The sequence below is a fragment of the Hemiscyllium ocellatum genome, chromosome 11, assembly GCF_020745735.1.
Source record: "Hemiscyllium ocellatum isolate sHemOce1 chromosome 11, sHemOce1.pat.X.cur, whole genome shotgun sequence".
Taxonomy (NCBI): domain Eukaryota; kingdom Metazoa; phylum Chordata; class Chondrichthyes; order Orectolobiformes; family Hemiscylliidae; genus Hemiscyllium; species Hemiscyllium ocellatum.
Window position 1 is genome coordinate 42,383,434 of NC_083411.1, and position 17,537 is coordinate 42,400,970.

Here is a 17,537-nt window from a genome sequence, read left to right on the forward strand (position 1 = left end):
TCACCCTCCTAAACCCCACTCTCACTACCATTCACCCTCCTAAATCCCACCCTCACCATCGTTCACCCTCCTAAACACCACCCTCACTACCATTCATCCACCGAAACCCCATCCTCACCACCGTTCACCCTCTTATACCCCACCCTCACCACTGTTCACCCTCCTAAACTCCATCTTCACCATCATTTAGCCTCCTAAACACAATCCTCACCACCGTTCACCCTCCTAAACCCCATCCTCACCACCATTTACTGTCCTAAACCCCATCCTCACCACCATTCACCCTCCTAAACCCCACCCTCACCACCATTCATCCTCCTAAACCCTATCCTCACCACCATTCACCATCCTAAACCCCATCGGCACCACCATTCACCCTCCTAAACCCCACCCTCACCACCATTCACCCTCCTAAACCCCACCCTCACCACCGTTCACCCTCCTAAACCCCACCCTCACTACAATTCACTCTCCTCACTCCAACCCTCACCACTGTTCACCCTCCTAAACCCCACCCTTACCATCATTCACCCTCCTAAACACTACCCTCCCTACCATTCATCCTCCTAACCCCCATCCACACCACCATTCACCCTCTTATACCCCACCCTCACCACTGTTCACCTCCTAAACTCCATCTTCACCATCATTCAGCCTCGTAAACCACATCCACACTACCATTCACCCTCCTAAACCCCACCCTCATCACCATTCATCCTCCTAAACACCATCCTTACCACTGTTCACCCTCCTAAACCCCATCTTCACCACCGTTCACCCTCCTAAACCCCACCCTCACTACAATTCACTCTCCTCACTCCAACCCTCACCACCATTCACCCTCCTAAATCCCACCCTCACCATCATTCACCCTCCTAAACCCCACTCTCACTACCATTCACCCTCTAAATCCCACCCTCACCATTGTTCACCCTCCTAAACACCACCCTCACTACCATTCATCCACCGAAACCCCATCCTCACCACCGTTCACCCTCTTATTCCCCACCCTCACCACTGTTCACCCTCCTAAACTTCATCTTCACCATCATTTAGCCTCCTAAACACAATCCTCAACACCGTTCACCCTCCTAAACCCCATCCTCACCACCATTTACTGTCCTAAACTCCATCCGCACCACGTTTCACCCTCCTAAACCCCATGCTCACCACCATTCACCCTCCTAAACCCTACCCTACCACCATTTACCCTCTAAACTCCACCCTCACCAACGTTCACTATCCCCAATACCCACCCGCACCACCATTCACCCTCCTAAACCCCTCCCTCACCACCGTTCACCCTCCTAAATCCCATTCTCATCAACATTCACCCTTCCCAATACCCACTCTCACCACTATTCACCCTCCTAAACCCCACCCTCACCACCATTCACCCGCCTAAAACCCAATATCACCACTATTCACCATTCCCAATACCCACCCTCACCACTGTTCACCTTCCTAAACATAACCCTCACCACCGTTCAGCCTCCTAAACCCCACCCTCATATCTGTTCATCCTCCTAAACACAACCCTCACCACCGTCACCTCATAAACCCCATCCTAACCACCATTCACCCTCCTAAACCCCATCCTCACCACCGTTCACCTTCCTAAACCCCATCCTCACCACCGTTCACCCTCCTAACCCCCACCCTCACCACCTTTCGCCCCCCAAAACCCAACCCTCACCACTGTTTACTCTCTTAAACCCCACCCTCACTACAGTTCACCCTCCTAGACCCCAAACACACCATTGTTCCCCCTCCAAATACTCCACCCTCACCACCATTCACCCTACTAAACCCCACCCTCACCACCGCTCACCTCATAAACCCCATCTTCACCACCATTCACCCTCCTAAACCACATCTTCACCACCGTTCACCCTCCTAAACCCCACCCTCACCACTGTTCACTCTCGTAAACCCCATCTTCAACACCGTTCACCCTCCTAAACCCCACCTTCGCCACCGTTCATCCACCTAAACTCTATCCTCACCACCATTCACCCTCCAAAACCCCACACTCACCACCGTTCACCCTCCTAAACACCACCCTCACTACCATTCACTCTCCTAAACCCCATCTTCACCACCGTTCACCCTCCTAAACCCCACCCTCACCACTAGTCACCCTCTTAAACCCCATCCCCACCACTGATAACCCTCCAAAACCCCATTTTCACTACCGTTCACCCTCCTAAATCCCACCCTCACCACCGTTCACCCTCCTAACCCCACCATCATGACCATTTACCTTCCTAAACCCCATCCTCACAACCGTTCACCCTCCTAAACCCCACTCTCACTACCATTCACCCTCTTAAACCCCATCCTCACCAACATTCACCTTCCTAAACCCCATGCTCACCACCATTCAACCTCCTAAACACCATCTTCACCACCGTTCACCCCCCTAAACCACATCTTCACCATCATTCACCCTCTTAAACATCATACTCACCACCGTTCACCCTCCTAAACCCAACCCTCACCACCGTTCACCCTCCTAAACCCCATGCTCACCACCACTCAACCTCCTAAATACCATCTTCACCACCGTTCACCCTCCTAATCCCCTTCCTCACTGCCATTCACCCTCCTAAACCCCATCTTCACCATCATTCACCCTCCTAAATCCCACCCTCACCAACATTCACCCTCCTAAACCCCATGCTCACCAACATTCACCCACCTAAACCCTACCCTCACCACCATTTACCCTCTTAAACCCCTCTCTCACCACTGTTCACCCTCCTAAACCCATTCTCACCAACGTTCACTCTTCCCAATACCCATCTTCACTACTATTCACCTTCTTAAACCTCACACTCACCACCATTCACACTAAAACCCAATATCTCCACTATTCACCATTCCCAATACCCACCCTCACCACCATTCACCCTTCTAAACCCAACCCTCACCACTGTTCAGCCTCCTAAACCCACCCTCATATCCGTTCACCCTCACAAACCCCACCCTCACCACCAATCACCTCATAGACCCCATCTTCAAAACCATTCACCCTCCTGAACTCCATCCTCACCACCGTTCCCCCTCCTAAACCCCACCCTCACCACCATTCACCCTCTTAAACCGCACCCTCACCACCATTTACCCTCCAAACCCCATCCTCACCACTGTTTACACTCATAAACCCCGTCCTCACCACTGTTCACCCTCCTAAACCCCACCCTCACTACCATTCACCCTCCTCACTCCCACCCTCACCACTGTTCACCATCCTAAACCACATCTTCAACACCGTTCACCCTCCTAAACCCCACCCTCGCCATCATTCATCCACCTAAACTCCATCCTCACCACTATTTACCCTCCTAAACCCCATCCTCACCACCGTTCACCCTCTTAAACACCATCTTCACTACCATTCACCCTCGTAAATCCAACCCTCACTACCATTCACCCTCCTAAACCCCACCCTCACTACCGTTCACCCTCCTAAACCCTACCCTCACCACCATTCACCCTCCTGAATCCCATCTTCACCACCATTCACCTTCGTAAATCACACCCTCACCACCGTTCACTCATTCTAAACCCCAGCCTCACCACTGTTTACACTCATAAACCCCATCCTCACCACTGTTCACCCTCCTAAACCCCACCCTCACTACCATTCACCCTCCTCACTCCCACCCTCACCACCGTTCACCATCCTAAACGCCATCTTCACCATCATTCACCCTTCCCAACACCTACCTTCACCACCATTCATCCTCCTAAACCCCATCTTCACCACTGTTCACCCACATGGACCCAACCCTCACCAACATTCACCCTTCTAAACCCCACCCTCACCACTAGTCATCCACCTAAACCCCATCCACACCACTGATAAACCTCCTAAACCACATTTTCACCACCAATCACCCTCTTAAACCCCACCCTCACTACCATTCACACTCCTAAAGCCCACCCTCACTACCATTCACCCTCTTAAACCCCATCCTCACCACCGTTCACCCTCCTAAACCCCACTCTCACTACCATTCACCCTCTTAAACCCCATCTTCACCATCATTCACCTTCCTAAACCCAACCCTCACCCGTTCACCCTCCTAAACTCCATCCTCACCAACGCTCACCCTCCTAAACCCCATCCTCACCAACATTCACCTTCCTAAACCCCATGGTCACCACCATTCAACCTCCTAAATACCATCTTCACCACCGTTCACCCTCCAAAACCCCATCTTCACCATCATTCACCCTCTTAAACATCATCCCCACCACCGTTCACCCTTCTAAATCTCCCCTCACCACCGTTCACCCTCCTAAACTCCACCCTCACTATCATTCACCCTCCTAAACCACACCATCACTACCATTCAACCTCCTAAACCCCATCCTCACAACCATTCACCCTCCTACACCCAACTCTCACTACCATTCACCCTCTTAAACCCCATCCTCACCACCGTTCACCCTCCTAAGTGCCATCTTCACCATCATTCACCCTCCTAAACCCAACCCTCACCACCATTCGCCCTCCTAATCCCCACCCTCACCACCATTCACTCTCTCAACCCCATCCTCACCACCGTTCACGCTCCTAAACCCCACCCTCACCAACATTCACCCTCCTAAACCTCATCCTCACCACTGATAACCCTCCTAAACCCCATCTTCACCATCCTTCACCCTCCCAAACCCCACCCTCACAACCATTCACCCTCCTAAACCCCACCCTCAGAACCATTCACCCTCCTAAATCCCATCTTCACCACCATTCTCTCTCCTAAACCCCATGCTCACCACTGTTCACCCTCTTAAACACCATCTTCACCACCGTTCACCCTCCTAAACCCCATCTTCACCACCATTCACCCTCCTAAACCCCATCTTCACCACTATTCAACCTTCCCAACACCCACCTACACCATCATTCACCCTTCTAAACCCCATCTTAACCACCATTTACCCTTCAATACTGCACCACCGTTTACCCTCTTAAACCCCATCACACCACCGTTCACCCTCCCAAACCCCACCTTCACTACCATTCAACCTCCTCACTCCCACCCTCACCACCATTCACTCTTCTAAACACCATCTCCATCATCATTCACCCTTCCCAACACTCACCTTTATCACAATTCACCCTCCTAAACTCCACTCTCACTACCATTCACCCTCCTAAACCCCATCCTCACCACTGATAACCCTCCTAAACCCCATCTTCCCCATCGTTCACCCTCCCAAACCCCACCCTCACAACCATTTACCCTCCTAAACCCCACCCTCAGAACCATTCACCCTCCTAAATCCCATCTTCACCACCATTCTCCCTCCTAAACCCCATGCTCACCACTGTTCACCCTCTTAAACACCATCCTCACCATCGTTCACCCTCCTAAACCCCATCTTCACCACCATTCACCCTCCTAAACCCCATCTTCACCACTATTCAACCTTCCCAACACCCACCTACACCACCATTCACCCTTCTAAAACCCATCTTCACCACCATTTACCCTTCAAAACTCACCCTCACCACCGTTTACCCTCTTAAACCCCATCACACCACCGTTCACCCTCCCAAACCCCACCTTCACTACCATTCACCCTCCTCACTCCCACCCTCACCACCATTCACCCTCCTAAACACCGTCTTCACCATCATTCACCCTTCCCAACACTCACCTTCATCACAATTCACCCACTTAAACTCCATCTTCACCACCATTCACCCTCCTAAACCCCACCTTCACCACCATTTATCCTCCTAAACCCCATCTTCACCACTGTTCACCCTCCTAGACTCAACCCTCACCGCCGTTCACCCTCCTAAACCTCACCCACAACACCATTCACCCTCGTAAACGCCATCTTCACCACCATTCACCCTTCCCAACACCCACCTTCACCACCATTCACCCTCCTAAACCCCAGCTTCACCACTGTTCACCCTCCTAGACCCAATCCTCACCACTGTTCACCCTCCTAAACCCCATGCTCACCACCATTCACCCTCCTAAACCCTACCCTCACCACTGTTCACCCTCCTAAACCCCACCCTCACCGCTGTTCACCCTCTTAAACACCATCCTCACCACCATTCACCCTCCTATACCCCACCCTCACCACCATTTACCTTCCTAAACCCCATGCTCACCACCGTTCAGCCTCTTAAACCTCATCCTCATCCCCATTTACTCTCCTAAACCCCACCCTCACCACCATTCACCCTCCTAATCCCCACCCTCACCACTGTTCCGCCTCCTAAACCTCATCCTCACCACCATTGACCATCCTAAATCTCACCCTCACTACCATTCATCCTCCTAAACCCCACCCTCACCACCATTCATCCTCCTAAAGCCCACCCTCACTACCATTCACCCTCCTAAATCCCATCCCCACCACTGTCCACCCTCTAAACCCCATTCTCACCACCGTTCACCCTCCTCACTTCCACCGTCACCATCATTCACCCTCCCCACCATTCATCCTCCTAAACCCTACCCTCACCATCATTCACCCTCCTAAAGCCCACCCTCACTACCATTCACCCTCCTAAATCCCATCCCCACCACTGTTCACCCTATAAACCCCATTCTCACCACCGTTCACCCTCTTCACTCCCACCGTCACCGTCACCATCATTCACCCTCCTAACTGGCCCTTCATCAGTATAAGTATCGCAGATGTTCTTCCTACTTCCCAGCACAACAGATCTGGATATCCGAAGGTGGCCAAATCAGTGTGCTGCGGGAGCTATGAACTGCTTGTCCATGCTTGAGCCCAGGGTTAGTCCAGATCATCATAAAGCTCCTTCTCCATAACCATGGCCCACCTGCCCACCCCTTCAATAATGAGGAACAGAGGGAAAAAAAAGGCAAAAGAATAACGGTAAGACTTGGAAATGAATGTACAGCCTGGGCTAGAGTTCTGCTTTGTAGGATAGAAGAAAGATCAGATCACCATGTCTCATTCATCTGTTTTATTGGTTTGGCTTGTGACTGAGAAGAGCAGAGAGCATAGCGATCTGTCAAAATCTCGCATATTCAATCTCTTGAGGTGTTAGTAAGTTTTCAGAAAGACACCTGCTCAATATCAAAATCGTGAAAATGTTTGAAATATCTAGAGAGATCCTCCAATTGTTTTTATTGCCATTAACAATATCATAGATAATATAGCATTATTTCAGTTGTCATAGCTACCACACTAACCCGAATCTCAAGTCTTAGATAATTTGGTGATAAAGTGGAATTGTTGTTTTGGCAAATAGCTTTGGGTTTTCCAAGATTGCAACTGTATTAGAATGGTGCTGGAAAAGCACAGCCATTCAGGCAGCATCAGAGGAGCAGGAAAATTGATATTTTAGGCAAAAGCCCTTCATCAGGAATACAGGCAGACAGTCTGAAGGATGGAGAGATAAATGAGAAGAGTTTTTACCAAGATTACAACTGGAAAGGAGATACTTGTGTGATATTCAATTTGCCAATCAGATAATTTTGTATTTTTGTTTGGGGGCAGGCCATTAAGTCTAAATAAAAATGGAACCACTCATAGCATAAGTAATTACATATTCTTTTATCAGTTTTTTCACAAAGTCGAGACAACACATTCAAGGCTATACATACAACAGGTGTAAAATTAATGGAGGTTTATAAATACTTATAAATTATAAATGGTGCCTCTGAATGTGCTTTGTGACACACAACAGTGCGTCACAACATGAAGAGTGTGGCATTGAATCCACTATAATTATTTGCACATTTCCCTTGCTGATATATACAGCTGGTAAAACACAGGTTGCCATAACCATTTTTTTGCTGCCCTGTACCATTTTAATTTTCTATCCGAGTTAACTTTGGCATATTCCCACCCTGTGTGCCCACTGATTAAGAAATACAGTCCCCTCACCCAGATCCCTGCCACATTGTACATTTGCTCGTAGATAAAAACAAGGAGCCAGCAAGTTCACTCTCAATTTCTGCTTGTAGCCTGGTCACCTACTGCCATCCAGTGGAAAGAGATCCAGCTAACAGAGTGGAGACAACAACTGATTAGATTAGATTAGATTAGACTTACAGTGTGGAAACAGGCCCTTCGGCCCAACAAGTCCACACCGACCCGCCGAAGCGCAACCCACCCATACCCCTACATTTACCCCTTACCTAACACTACGGACAATTTAGCTTGGCCAATTCACCTGACCCGCACATCTTTGGACTGTGGGAGGAAACCGGAGCACCCGGAGGAAACCCACGCAGACACGGGGAGAACGTGCAAACTCCACACAGTCAGTCGCCTGAGTCGGGAATTGAACCCGGGTCTACAGGCGCTGTGAGGCAGCAGTGCTAACCACTGTGCCACCGTGCCGCCCACGCGCCACCGTGCCGCCCACCATGTCTCAGAGCAAAACAGCATTCCTCTGTCCCAGGGTGAATTCTGTAAACTGCAAAGTAACAGCCTCATTCATTGCAAAAGCGCAGAAAGAGAGGAGCTCCCCAGTCCAGGACATGACCAGGTCTGAAGAAGAGTCACTGGACTCAAAACATTAATTTTGTTCTCTCTCTCAAATTATACCAGACCTCATGAATTTCTCGAGCACTTCTGCCTTTTGTTTCAGATTTCCAGCAGTCGCAGTTCTTTGTGCAGGTATTCTGGTTTATTTTTGAGATAACAATGAATCACAGATCTGTCAGACCTCTAACCCTAACCCTAATGGAGTGGAAGTGTGTGGAGATTTCTCTCTTGGGCTGGAGATGTGAATTAATTTTGATGCCTTGTACAGTAGGCATGCTAATCTTGGTGAATGAGTGCTGGCAGGATTTTTTTATAGGCGGCTGTTCTGATCACTGACTGTGAACAAATTGCACCCGACATCAATCATGTTTATTTCTGTGACAATCTTCCAATAAGACCTATTTCTTCAGTAAGTGTTCTAAACACATGTGAATACATTTCTCCCACATGGCCAGTATGTGGAAAGGCTGGAAGAATCTAACATTGTTCTCCTTAGAATTGGGGAAATTAATTGGAAATTTCCTGCTTAATCTTAAAGCCTTGTTCTGTGATCATTGCTTCGCCATTGACAATGAAGAGGACAGGTGTTAAACAGCATTCCGGTCGATATCCTCTTCTGATTACACAACGCCTTTTAGAAACCCTTCTTAAATACAGAGACCAAAGCAGCACACAAATCTCAGGGTAGATTCATCAAAGCCCTGTGCTTTCTCTCACCAAATGCAAACTTCGAATTTCATATAGAAGCACACTCTAGTCTACTGGTATATCAACATTGACAAATTTCACACCTTTGACCAAAACAATAGAAAAGAATATTTTTTTAAAAAGTGCATAAACTCACCCTTCTTCACATTATACTCCATTGCCCACTTTCTTCAACTTGTTTACATTACTTATGGGAGGCATGGTGGTTAGCACTGCTATCTCACAGCGCCAGAGACTCAGGTTCAATTCCCGCCTCAGGCGACTGTCTTTGTGGAGTTTGCACATTCTCCCCATGTCTGCGTGGGTTTCCTCCCACAGTCCAAAAAAATGTGCAAGTTAGGTGAATTGGCCATGCTAAATTGCCCGTAGTATTAGGTAAAGGGGTAAATGTAGGGGTCTGGATCTGGGTGGGTTGAGGGTCGGTGTGGACTTGTTGGGCCGAAGGGCCTGATTCCACATTGTAAGTAATCTAATCTAATTTACTTTGCAGCCTCACTATCATCACAGCTTACATCCCAATATAACTTAGTATCATCACAAAATTAAATTCATTACTTGATATCTTCATCTCAATCACTAAAATAGTTGATGAATAGCAAATTTGAAAATACTGATCTTTACAACAGGGCGTCAGTCGAGCTTGCCAACTTGAGAATCCATACATTCTGATTTTTGCAATTAAATGTAAATACATACTTTCAATAATTGGTTAAAGACTATCTGGGAAATATTGGAAGTCTTTGGGTTGTATGGGCATTCTCTATATTGAGAAGGGCTACTATATGATCTCTTGGAAATTCGAGAAATTGCTATGCATAGCTTCAAAGGAGATAAGACATGGACTATAATCCCTCAATTACTGAGAAAATCCTACCTTTGGGAGGAATAATGCCCCATACAGTTGCCTCAAAACCCTCTTGTCTTAGAATTCTGTTTTGAAGATTGAAAAGTCAGAGCAAAGAAAACACCCCAGAACCTGCATCCTGTTGAGATCTTCAGTAATTCAATAGAATTTACAAATACAAGTATTTCTATCTATGTGGAGAAAGTGAGGATTCCTGAAGAAGGGCTTATGCTCGAAATGTCGATTCTCCTGCTCCTTGGATGCTACCTGACCTGCTGCGCTTTTCCAGCAACACATTTTTCAGCTCAGTTTCTATCTATGTGACAAAGCCTGAAGGGGTGGACTATGAACAATTCTCAACAACTCATATCCAAGTCTGTTACAATCAGAAATAGATGTTCATCAGCAATCTGCAGCTTCAACAAGAAATGCAGACATGAAAAGTCATCATACGTATTGTGTGCTTCCAGGGTCCTTACCTACGGTGGCTGTGGCTTTTCCCCCTTTTTTTTAGAAATAAGACCATCATCTGACCATCATTAGTGGGCAGCACGGTGGCACAGTGGTGTGGGCGGCACGGTGGCACAGTGGTGTGGGCGGCACGGTGGCACAGTGGTTAGCACTGCTGCCTCACAGCGCCAGAGACTGGGGTTCAATTCCCGCCTCAGGCGACTGACTGTGTGGAGTTTGCACGTTCTCCCTATGTCTGCGTGGGTTTCCTCCGGGTGCTCCGGTTTCCTCCCACAGTCCAAAGATGTGCGGGTCAGGTGAATTGGCCATGCTAAATTGCCCGTAGTGTTAGGTAAGGGGTAAATGTAGGGGTATGGGTGGGTTGCGCTTCAGCGGGTCAGTGTGGACTTGTTGGGCCAAAGGGCCTGTTTCCACACTGTAAGTAATCTAATCTATGCAGAGGTTTGTCAGCTTGTGTTGTGCCAGTGTGTTTGTAGAGAAGTTCAAAGGATATTGTGTTCATTTCGATCATAGTTAAGATGTTAACCAGTGTTTGCCATTCACTTTCAGAATAATTTTGTTCATAATAACCAGATCATTTTGAGTTCATTAAAGAAGCCTGCTGAAGAGAAGCATTTGATGAAGGGCTTATGCTCGAAACGTCGAATTCTCTATTCCTGAGATGCTGCCTGGCCTGCTGTGCTTTGACCAGCAACACATTTTCAGCTGTGATCTCCAGCATCTGCAGACCTCATTTTTTACTCGAAGAGAAGCATTTGGCCATTTTGGTAACTGAGTCAATAAATGTTGCCGTGAAGTTTGATTATCAGCTCATTACTTCCAACATAGTTGTAACTCAATCTTCTATGAATGCAGGTGTATTTTCCCCAACTCCTCAAACCATTACATTATATATTAATCTTGTGTGACCCAAGTATACTTCCACTGGTTCTCCTTCATCTGACCTTCCAATTACATCTTCAAAAACCTCAAAGTTTCCCTATTGTAACATCAAGTTTGAGCTCATCTGATTACACTGTGATTTTCTAGATCATTGGTAATACTTGTTTAATTAGATTCCAGCACTCGCCTAACCACTAAGTACTGGGGGAAACCCATGGACCTGTTAGTCTGCCTCTAGTGTTGAATGTAGGAAGCCCAGCCAAGAGTGCAGTGGGATAGTAAAAGCACAATATAACAAAAGTATAAGTGAGGTTTTCAGCAGCAGAGGAGCTGAGACAGGAGTACAGTTGGATGATATCACAGCCATTTTAGTTTTGGCATGAATGTATGGTTGGACAATAACTGCATGTCAAATTGGATCCGAGCATAAAAATGGAGATGAAAAGATTCTTCAACTCATTAGTGATCCTAGAACTAAAAGGCACTGGCCAGCTTTTTAGGACAGAGGTGAGGAGAAATCTTTTCCTTAGTCATTTGTGACTTTGGAATAACTTGCCTTAGGTGGCAGTGAATGTTAGAATTAGAGCATCACATAGCAGGGAAACAGACCCTTCAGTTCAACTCATCCATGCCAACCAAGTTTTCCAAACTAAACTAGTCCCATTTGCCTGCATTTGCACCATATCCCTCTAAACCATTCCTATTCAGATACCTGGCCAAATGTCTTTTAAAATGTTGTAACTGTAGCTGCATCTACCACTTTCTCCGGCCGTTTAATTTGATCCAAATGATACATTATTTTGACCCAAATAACCATTTGAATGCCTCAATTGAACCCACCTCCACCATATTTCCAGGCAGTGCATTTCAGACCCTAGCTACCTGTTGAGTGGAAACACTTTTTTTTTCCACATTACCCTTGCTTCGTTTTCAAATCACTGTACAAACTGTACCCTCTGATTACAAGCAGGAACAGTTTCTATCTGTCTATTCTATCCAGTCCTTTCATGACTTTGTATAGCTCCATCAGATCTTCTCCCGGCTTTCTTCACTTCAGGGAGAACAGACCCAGCTGAAGTTTTTCATTCCTTGGACTATTCTTGTAATACGTTTCTGAGCTATCTTCAATACGTATACATCTTTGCCAAATGATTCCAGGAACGAGAAACTTTAGTTATTATGATAAGATTGAAAAGGTTGGACCTGTTCTCCTTTGAGAGAAGGCGGCTGACAGGAGATTTGAAAGTTTTTTTTCAAAATCATGAGTGGGCTGGACACAGTAAATAGGGATAAACTGTTTCAGTTCATAAAAGAAAAAAGTATGAGAGGGCATAATTTTAAATTGAGAACCAAACGAAGCAAGGGTGATGTGAGAGAAAACAAAATTGTTCACTCTGAATGTTTAGAGGATAGAACGTACTGTTTGGAAATGTGGTGGAGGCGGGTTCAATTGAGGCATTTAAGAGAGTGCTCGATGATTATTTGGATGAAAATGGTGTACAGGGAATTATGGAAAAGGCAGGGGACTAGCACTGGGTAATAAAAATAATGCAGGTATGATGGGCCAAATGGCATTCTTCTGCATTGTAACAATTGTGAGATACACCCAGAACTGTACAAAATACTCCAGCTGTGGTCTAACAGGTGCTTGATAGAAGTTCAATGTCACTCCTTTATAGTCCACACCCCTATTAGTAAAGCTGAGAACACAGTATTTCCTGTTCTCCCCATGTCCTGCCTCAGTGATCTGTAGACATATACAGCCAGTTTGCCCTGCTCCTGCACTCCCTTTAGTAATGTACTCACTATTTTAGAATGTCTTTCAATGTTTCTGCTACCAAAATGCATCACCTCACACTTCTTTGCATTGAACCCCGTCTGCACCTACCTGTCCGTTCCACCAATTTGGCAATCTCCTTTGAGTTCCACATCGATCGCCTATAATTTACACTTTTTTCAAATATTGTGTCACCTGCAAACTTTGAAACTATCCCTTGCACAACAAAATCTAGATTAAATATATCAGGAAAATCAAGAGTCTCAATACTAACCCTGAGGAACTCCATTGCAAACCTTTTTCTGGCCTGAAAAATATCCATTGACCATTACTATTTCCTATCACGTTGTATCTATGCTGGTTGACTCTTTACAAGCCATCGAAACAATGTAATTTACAAGTCCATTGTGTGTCAGTGTGTTAAATGCCTTTCTGAAACTCTATGTACACCACATCGACATTGTTACCACATCAAGCCTTTCTAATGTCTCTTCAAAACAAAATTTAGGTAAGTTACTTAAACACAATTTCCCTTTTAGCAATTCATGCTGACACTTCCTAATCAGCCCAGATTTTTCCCTATGGCCATCCTGTGACTTGATTCTATCCTGAATAAGTAGTCTGCAGAACATTGAAGTTGAACTGATTAGTTGGTAATGGCATAGATTACCTTTACAACTTTTCTTGCACTATAATGTTTGCAATTTTCCAGTCCTTTGGCACCTCCCTTGAGTGGAAGACTGAAAGTGCCCCTGCAGTTTTCACTCTTATCTCCATCAAAATTCTTAGACGCATTTGATGCCTTGTAAACTTAAAGTACCAACAGTCTATCCAACACTTGCTCATCAATTTTCAACCCTTCTCGTGACAGTTTCCTTCTCTGTCACCATGTCCTGGTTAGCAACTCTTTATTTGGTAAACACAAATGAAAAGTATTCGTTTAACACCTCGGTCATGTCCCCTGCCTCCTGTTCTAATTCCCTTTTTGGTTCAGCATTAGCCCATATCTTCCATTTACCAGTCACAGAGTCATACAGCATGGAACAGACCCTTCCGTCCAATCGTCTATGGTGAACATAATCCCAAACTAAACTAGTCCCACCTGCCTGCTCCTGGCCCATATCCCTCCAAATCTTTCCTATTCATGTACTTATCCAAATGTCTTTATACATTGTAATTGTACCCACATCTTTACTATTTTTATGCTGATGGACGACTTTGGGGCAATCTGGCTGCCAGTCTTTTCTCATAATTTCTTTGTTTCTCTTATTTGCCTTTTTTAAAAATTTCACCTCTGAACCTTCAATATTCCTCTTATTATCTTGGTTCTCGCCTTTATGTTCTACATGAAACTTGTCATAACACATATTTTCATCATTACCTTATTTTTTTTTGTCATCTCATTTTGTCAGGAATCTTTGGATTTTTTTTATCATACTTTTTTTGTTTGAGGGAATATGCCTTGCCTACATCTGAACCATCTCCTCTTTCAAGGTAGCCAATTGTTCATTTAGTTGGTTCCACCAACTTCGCATCCAGTCAATCCTGCCCAGCTCAATCTTTATCCCTTATGAAGTCTGCTCTCTTTCAATTGGTTTTTCTCACTCTGGATTAATATTTGTCATTCTCCACATCTCATCTCAGACCTAAACCATTATAGGAAGGATGTGGAATCTTTGGAGAAGGTTCCAGAGAATATTGCCTGGTATGGAAGGAAGCTGAAAAATGTGTTGCTGGAAAAGCGCAGCAGGTCAGGCAGCATCCAAGGAGCAGGAGAATCGACGTTTCGGGCATCCAAGGAGCATGAGGGTCAACATTTTAGGCATAAGCCTGACCTGCTGTGCTTTTCCAGCTCCACACTTTTTGACTCTGACCCTCCATCATCTGCCGTTTTCACCTCTTCTCACATATTTGTAATTCCTGGCAGATTTATTCTTCTACATCCTTTTCCAATAGTTTGTGATCCATAGACTACAACTAGAAATGTAACTGTACCCTTTTTGTTTCTTCACTCTAGCCAAATTGATTGTGTCCTTGGACTCTCTGATCGCTACCTTTCTCCAACACTGCAATGCTCTTCTGAACCACCTTCCTTGTTTCCTTCCTTTTCCATCTTTTCTGAACAATTTATATCCAGGAATATTTATTAAAGCCAGTCCTGCCTTTCCTTGATCAGCTTTGTTATCAGCACAAAATCATAGTTCCACATTTCAATTTGTGCCTGTAGCTCCCCAACCTTACTTACAATGCACCATGTATTCTCTTTAATTTCACCCAATTACTTGTTATCTCTATGTTAGTGTTAGTTGCATCTGTAAATATTTTGTGAACACTGGGAGATTTCTAAGGCAGAGGTGGATAAATTTTTGATGGGTAATGGAAATAAAGATTATTGGGATCAGATGGAAATGGGGAACTCAAAATACAAGCAAAGCAACCATGGTCTTACTGAACGGAGCAGCAGCTTGTGGGCCGGAATGGCCTATGTCAGCTCCTATTTGTATGTTTGTGACAGTGAGGTTCAGCTTCAAGGATGGGGTCAGATCAGGAAAGTGGAATTATCTTCCCGATATTTAACTGGAAGACATTTCCACTCATCTCCAGTAGTGGTCACAGCTGAGCAGTCTGATAAATTCAGACGACAGAGGATCACGATGGGTGGCAGTGGTGAGATTCACTCGAGTGCCCTTGGGTCAAAAATCTGAATTCTTGACCTTCATTACATGGACTGCAACCGGTCCACAAGCTTCTTTCTTTCCTTCTCCAAGGGAGTTTATGATGGAAAATAAATGTCAGCCTTGCCAGTGACAACCACAAAAGAACAATAACAAGTGCAAAAGTCTATGGCTAATACTCACTAATAGTACATTTATTTAGGTTGATATTCACATTTATGTACAAGTTACAAATGGTTAGCAATGCTGATTCTGGTTTTTGTCATGTCTAGTCAAGCAGGTTGCTTGCACCCCACACACTGTGGCACTGTCCCTGTTAAAAGAGTCGGTGAGCAGTCCTTCATTTATTCAGCAGGTTGTCAAGCTGTGACTGTAAAGAAGCCAACTGGAAAAAGAAAGGACAGTGTGTTACATCCACAGTCTTGATGGATATCGATTATGCTTAGGCATAAACAAAATCAAACTGACAGGAGCTGTCTGCACAATGCTGACAGCTAATGCTCCTGGTTTCCTGTGCAGGGAACCGCTATACTTACTGTTCAAGAAATGACTGCAACTGGGGAGAATGTACGGACAAACCAGAAAGAAGTAAACACCTTCCTTACACTGTTATCCACACCAAGCAGCAAGGGAAGAACGAGTGAAAGCTGGGGAAGGTTTAGGGCAGTGGGGGAAAAGAGGTGGGATTGATGGAAAGAGCAGAGATTCTGGAGTGAGTAAAAGGGAGGTGGTGAGAGTGAGGGATAGGGAGGAGGTGGTGAGGGGAGAAAGAGGGATGAACAGACCACCAGCAGGAATGCCAATTGAATCGGAAGGATGATGGGTGCAAGGCAAGGTGGGGATCAGGGATTCCTTAAAATGTCCAGTTGCTCCTTGCTGTTTGGTATAGAGTCTACATTACCATGTACTGGTCACTCAAGCTTGAGATCTTCCTAAACAATTTCAGAATCACCTTAAAGACCAGCAGAATTTCAGAAAACATTTTTCTCCTTCACAGAATGTCCCAAAGTGTTTCACAATGAAGTATTTTTGAATTATTTATTGCCAGTGTTCAAATATCACAAAGAAACATAGCAACTTGAGCAAAGCAAGTTCCCAAAAACATGAATGTAGTAATGATTGGATAATCTCGACTGGTGATGATGCTCAAATATTAAACAGTAGTCAGATATGAGAGCAGAAGTGGACTAAGTTTAACCTCTCATGTGAGAGACTGCACATGCTACAATGCAGAAGTCCTTCATCACTGCACTGGGTCAGTTTACTTCGAATCTACGTTCTGATCTCTGTAGCGGTACTGGGACTATGGCCTTCAAACTCTGAAATGACAGTTAGTGCTGAGACCAGGCTGTCAAACACAGAATGCTGTACAATTGAAAATTATATTTTGATACCAAAATATTGAAACGTAATAAGGGGGCCAAGCCAAGCTGATCTGGAGGATCTTCAGTTGAGCTCATCAGTAGAAACTCTCCTGTTATGATCCCAGCGACGTCTGGGAGCATACTCATGTCCTTCCCCGGGCCCACGTGATTTCAAATACCAATGCCTCTGGGTCCATTGCACTCCATACCATTTCCTTGTCACCTCCCTGTCTCACCTGTGATTTCGATAGTACCCTGTCACTTTGCTATGTTCCCCCAGCAATGAGAGTGAGAGAGAAAGAGTCAGT

General features: G+C 45.5%; 1 protein-coding gene across 1 annotated transcript in view; it reads right to left on the reverse strand.

Moving 5' to 3' along the window:
• Positions 1-16,032: 16,032 nt before the first annotated feature.
• Positions 16,033-17,537, reverse strand: part of taf7 (TAF7 RNA polymerase II, TATA box binding protein (TBP)-associated factor) — a 45,674-nt gene continuing 44,169 nt past the window's right edge. Inside the window, exon 12 of the mRNA XM_060832150.1 lies at positions 16,033-16,250. Within this exon, the coding sequence (XP_060688133.1) occupies positions 16,206-16,250 (45 nt within the window). The 3' untranslated portion in view covers positions 16,033-16,205. The remainder of the gene's footprint in view (positions 16,251-17,537) is intronic.